At 42.2% G+C, this 5,576-nt stretch overlaps 1 protein-coding gene across 5 annotated transcripts in view; it reads left to right on the forward strand.

Moving 5' to 3' along the window:
- cpz (carboxypeptidase Z) overlaps positions 1–5,143 on the forward strand; it is a 39,781-nt gene extending 34,638 nt beyond the window's left edge. For 2 of the 5 annotated variants that reach the window (XM_024264759.2, XM_024264757.2), the window contains exons 8-12: positions 823–958; positions 1,030–1,169; positions 3,171–3,270; positions 3,356–3,501; positions 3,589–5,143. In XM_024264759.2, the coding sequence (XP_024120527.1) occupies positions 823–958; positions 1,030–1,169; positions 3,171–3,270; positions 3,356–3,501; positions 3,589–3,783 (717 nt within the window). In that variant the 3' untranslated portion in view covers positions 3,784–5,143. Of the gene's footprint in view, positions 1–822; positions 959–1,029; positions 1,170–1,274; positions 1,900–3,170; positions 3,271–3,355; positions 3,502–3,588 lie in introns of those variants that run through there. The other 3 variants (XM_036210839.1, XM_024264761.2, XM_024264760.2) reach the window with 3 other exon arrangements.
- The last annotated feature ends 433 nt before the right edge of the window (positions 5,144–5,576 follow it).

Below are 5,576 nucleotides of genomic sequence, written 5' to 3' on the forward strand. Positions count from 1 at the left end.
CTCTTCCAGCTCACATCCTACCTGTGGGGCATACCCACTAACAACATTGAACATTACACCCTCCATTTCTATCTTCAGACTCATCACTGTATCTGACACTCGTTTTACCTCCACAACACTCCTAATAAACTCCTCCTTTAGGATAACTCCTACTCCATTTCGCTTGCCATCTACATCACGATAGAACAACTTGAACCCTGCTCCTAAGCTTCCAACCTTGCTACCTTTCCACCTGGTCTCCTGGACACAAAGTATGTCTACCTTTCTCCCCTCCATCATGTCCACTAACTCTCTACCCTTTCCTGTCATAGTTCCAACATTCAAAGTTCCAACTCTCAGTCCAACACTCGTGACTTTCCTCTTCTCTCTCTTCCTACGAACCTGCCTTCCTCCTAGTCCAATTTCCACCGGCACCCTGTCGGTGAACAGCACCGATGGCGGTTGTTGTTAACCCGGGCCTCGACCGATCCAGTATGGATATCGTAGGTCTGATTCGCATATTTAATTTGGGATCAGGAAGGATGCCCTTCCTGACACAACCCTCTGTACTTATCCGGGCTTGGGACCGGCACAGTGAGACCCTGGCTTGGGCCCCCTCATAGCTACATTGTAGATACATCCTATTGAGATAACTTGCCGTATAATATAGGCTGACTTATATTAAAATTAAACTGTTGTAGTGAAATGGAAATTATGTATTAGTTGACATTTCATATCGTCATTGTAGTACTGATCACTAATATTGTAGATGGTGAGTTTTACTCATATCGTGCAACCCAAACGGGAAAGAACCATCAAAGACTCTAACTCTCGATCCGTCAGGCCTTTAAGCAGCTGGCGCGCACCTATGCTGATGCTCACGCCACCATGTCCAACAACGACACAGAGAGGTGTGGGGCCTCCTTCTACCGAAACAGAGGTATCATCAATGGCGCTCTGTGGTACAGCTTTGCTGGCGGTAAGCCGTTGTTATGACCTCAAGTGCAGTGTCAACATCTGCTGCCACAGCTCATGTCTACTCATCTGCAGGAATGTCTGATTTCAACTACCTGCACACCAACTGCATGGAGATCACGGTGGAGCTGGGCTGTGACAAATTTCCCCCAGAGGCCGAGCTTTACCCTGAGTGGAAGCGGAACAAGGAGGCTCTGCTCAGTTTCCTGGAGTCTGTAAGTCCCTCACTGACTGTTCTGGGACTTTTTTTTACATAAAACAAAAATGTATGTCAGAAAAATATTTACCCTCTTCCGTTTTATGTTTTTATACATCAATAGGAACTGCATAAAAAGCTGCAGTTTGAGGAAGAAGCTGTAAAGAAACTACTTCAACTCGACAAAGATCAGAAACAACGCAGGGAACTTTCAGAATGAGAATAATACTACAGAAGTGTTGTGATAGAACCAAGTCCAGACACCAAACTCATTCTTGAAAATGCCCAGTAAAGTCCAGTTAAATGGTTCTCTTCCACAGCAGTCCTGGACTGCGTGGAACTGATTCTTTTTTCTTCTATTTGAACAAAAGGGTTAATACAGTATCCAGTAGGAAAATAAAAATGTTGTTTGAGTTTTTTACAAACTTTGACACACATGTGCCACCAGCTTAACTCTACAAAACAGTGTTTTTCCAACTGCAATCACCATTCTCAATGTTGATATGAAATGAAATGCACTTTATGATCATTGTTGTAAAGACAGAGAATGTGTGAGGAAGAACATCTGTTTGTGTGATTATGTTTTATGACTTGTATTTATCGGGCGGGGCTGCACGTCTTGCCTTACAGCAAGAAGGCCCCGGTTCGACTCCCGGCTGGGACCTTTCTGTGTGGAGTTTGCATGTTCTCCCCGTGCATGCGTGGGTTTTCACCGGGGACTCCGGCTTCCTCCCACCGTCCAAAAACATGCATCATAGGTTAATTGGTGACTCTAAATTGTCCCTAGGTGTGTCTGTGAGAGTGGATATGTGTGTGATTGCGGCCCTGCGACAGACTGGCGACCTGTCCAGGGTGTACCCCGCCTTCGCCCATCAGCAGCCGGGTTAGGCTCCGGCACCCCGCGACCCCGAAAGGGAAGAAGCGGTCTGGAAGATGAATGAATGAATGAATGAATGACTTGTATTTATTACACATTTTATTTTGCTCTAATTGCTTGTTTTATGACTGTGTTTTTGTGATATGAGTAATTGTTACATATTTTATCATCTCATTATTTTGCTTATTACTCTTTCTTAATTTATTCTATTCTACTCTAGTCTATTCTATTGTCTTCTATTCTATTATACTTTATTCTAATCCATTCTATTCTGTTCGAGTCTAGTCTATTCTATCGTCTTCTACTCTATTCCATTCTATTCTGTTTTATTCTATTCTGTTCTTTTCTACCAGAACCACATTTCATTTACCTTTGACCTGGAATGATGCCATCTGAAACAAACAACAAAAAGGCCTATCTTACCATCTAGAAAACCTAAACTTCTAGATTTATTGCCTCCTAACTCCTCAAGCCTCACTAGGAAGTTACCCAGGAAATATGTTATAGGTTTAAAAGTTATAGGTTTTTAATGGTGTTAGTGTCAGGTTCATAAAAGTGCCGTTTTCCTGCTGTTTTCAAATTTTTTAAACTGTTGGCTAAATGAATCAATAAGACGCATGAACATATTTGGAATGTGGGCGGGGTTAACAATTTTCAGATTCTTCTAAAAATGACTTCGACCTCTTCAAACCCCCCAACCCCCTAGCCGGCAACCTGTTTGCATGAAAGTTGAAAGGTGTTTTTTTTTTTTTATTTGTCATTTTCAGCTCTAGCTGGAAAGGGTGGGAGATGCAGAGAGGGAGAGTGAAAGGCTTTAAGCAGCCACCCAGCCAGCAAGGGCAGGTACTGGGTGAGGGTAATAAGCGGTAGAGAAGGCAAGGGCGAGGGAGGGTGGAGTCTTCAGGGCATAAAACCCTGTCAGTGGCTTTAATTATTTCTACTTTGCAATTTCTCCATTGTGTGACTAATAAAGATTTTATTAATCTACTTTTGCTGGTTAATTTGCCTCTACAAGTTGTTTGCACTCATTAATTTACATAATATGTACTTTTTGTTAATTTAAGGTTGTGGTAAATTTGTTTGACACCTTTAAAATCACCTTGGAACACCTTTTAACATTAATTCAATATTTTTTCCAAACAGGTGCATCGAGGAATTAAAGGAGAGGTCAAAGACACTGCTGGTAATGGAATAAAAGGTGCAACAGTCTCGGTTAGAGGGATCAGGAAAGACGTCACAACAGGTAAGGTGCTGGATGGTTGTGATGGAGCCCAACGACTTTCCATTCCCACCGTTTGTCCTCTCCGTCTTCCCCTCTCTGCTGCCAGCTGAGGATGGAGATTACTGGAGGCTGCTGAACCCTGGCACTTACATCCTGACAGCCACAGCCAAAGGTTACTCCAAGGTCAGCAAGAGAGTTCACCTGCCTCACCGCATGAACAAGGCTGGACGAGTGGACTTTGTCTTGGTGAAGGTGCTTACCTTCAGATAAGCTGTTCTTTTTCAGCCCAATTCCTGAAATGTTTATCAGTGCATAACTTCTCAGCCCTTTTCTCCACAGGAACCCGTGGAGCCTGATCTCGATGACCACCTTTTCCCCACAGTGGACAGCTGGGATCGATTTGATCCCTACAACCAGTTTGAGCGCTACAGTGCTGGGGACGAAGACATCGGGAGGCAGGAGAAGCCATGGTGGTGGAACTACTTCTCCCAGTCAGGCATCTCAGCCCCCACTTGGCTGCTGAGGAACGTTTAGACGGATTCACTGGAAGTGAATCGAACGCCGCTGAAGGAGCAAAAGAAGCAGCGTTAGGAAGTGGACCCACATCCCAAGAGGAGCTTCAAGGCCAAAGTTATCCGCAATTTCATGTTTAATCTACCCTTAGCTTTGCAGGCCACAGACGTAATCTTGAACTTGTTGAATTTTACTGCTTTCTTCTAAAGACGTTCTGCGTTAAGAAATTAGGTAATTATCTGATCACTAACTGCTGCAGAAAATATCTTTGTGCACAGTTTAAAATATTTAGATTTTGTTTGCTTTGTTTGATTTGTCATTTTAGTATTTTTACAAATTTTTTTATCAAAAGCTTGTATTTTAAGCTACTCTACACCATCACAGTAAGGCCAGATGAGATTTTGCTTTCTTTTTTTGCATACAACCATTAATAAATGTAAAAATGTTTTTCTGATGTGTTTTTCTCTGAAAGTGACATATGTGGACTGTACATTAGTGCTCTCACCACACAGTGTCAATGTTCAAATCCCAGCTGGGACCTACCTGTGTGGAGTTTGCTTGTTCTCCTCATGCATGTGTGTGTGTGTTTTTACAGCTACTCTGGCTTCTTCCCACAGTATAAAAACATGCTTCATAGGTGGATTTGTGTCTCTAAACCTTTCCTGGTGTGTGTGTGTGGTTGTGCATCCCAGCAACAGACTGGACACCTGTCCACCCATACCCGACAGTAGTTGAGTTGGTTCCAGGAACCCCTGTAAGGGATTTAGTGGGTTCTGAAGATGGATGGGTGGACACATCCTCCTCAGAGTTGAATTAGTTTGTCTGTATTTCTGTGTTCTACTTTCATCACCAGAGGGTGCCAGAGAATCACTTATGCTGGACTGTAATTGTACTGATGATAAAAATGTATTCTAACACAAACCCTTATGATGATGCTGATAACATGACTTAAATTAAGTCATTTTATATGTCATTTTAGATTATTTGTGTAAAAGAAAACAATTCAAATCCAAACAGTCTGATTTAGATTCCACCTAAGTTTCAGTTCACAAATGCGTCTGGGTCTATGAGGCATTTCTGCTAAATATGATAAACACAGCGGTGATGCGGTCAAACTTACATAAATATTCAGACTGATTTTACATTTATTTTAGCATAATTCTGCAATAAAGCGTATCAATTCAGTTCAGGTTTTTTTATATGGCCCAATGTCACGATGCAATTATCTCAGTGGGGTTACTGATAACTGCACAAAGACTTAAATTCAGGCATAAAATATAAACAGTAGATGGTTGCTAAACTAAACTTACTAAGTTAACCTGGCATCCCTGCCCTTAGACCTTCCTTGTGAGGAAAAACTCAAAAAAAAAAAAAAAAAAAACAAGATCAATTTCAGAAAAAATAAGAAACATCAGGGATGTCCACATGAAGGAGAGCTCCTCTTCCAGGACATACATGTGATGTACCAGGATTGTTAAGAAGAATTAGATTATCTAACTCTACAACTACATGTGTAGCAGATAGTGTAGAAAATGGACTTCATCCAGATGAGGATGCGAGACATGCCAAAGGCAAGGTCCACTGCCAGGAACAGGAGCACCGACAAGCCTCCTGGAAACTGAAGTCTCTCCCACACTCCCGGAGGGGAGTTGGAAAGAAGGAACAACACATGAATCACACTGCGCCAGCAGAGGCATGCAGAACTAGTAACAAAATAAACAATAGAGAGGAGAAGTAGATAAAAATAGAGGACAGAATCTCAGTGCACCATACTTTCCCCAGCTTATAACTTCTAGCAGCCTTCTAACTGTTAT

Source organism: Oryzias melastigma, unplaced genomic scaffold (assembly GCF_002922805.2).
Source record: "Oryzias melastigma strain HK-1 unplaced genomic scaffold, ASM292280v2 sc00260, whole genome shotgun sequence".
Lineage (NCBI taxonomy): Eukaryota > Metazoa > Chordata > Actinopteri > Beloniformes > Adrianichthyidae > Oryzias > Oryzias melastigma.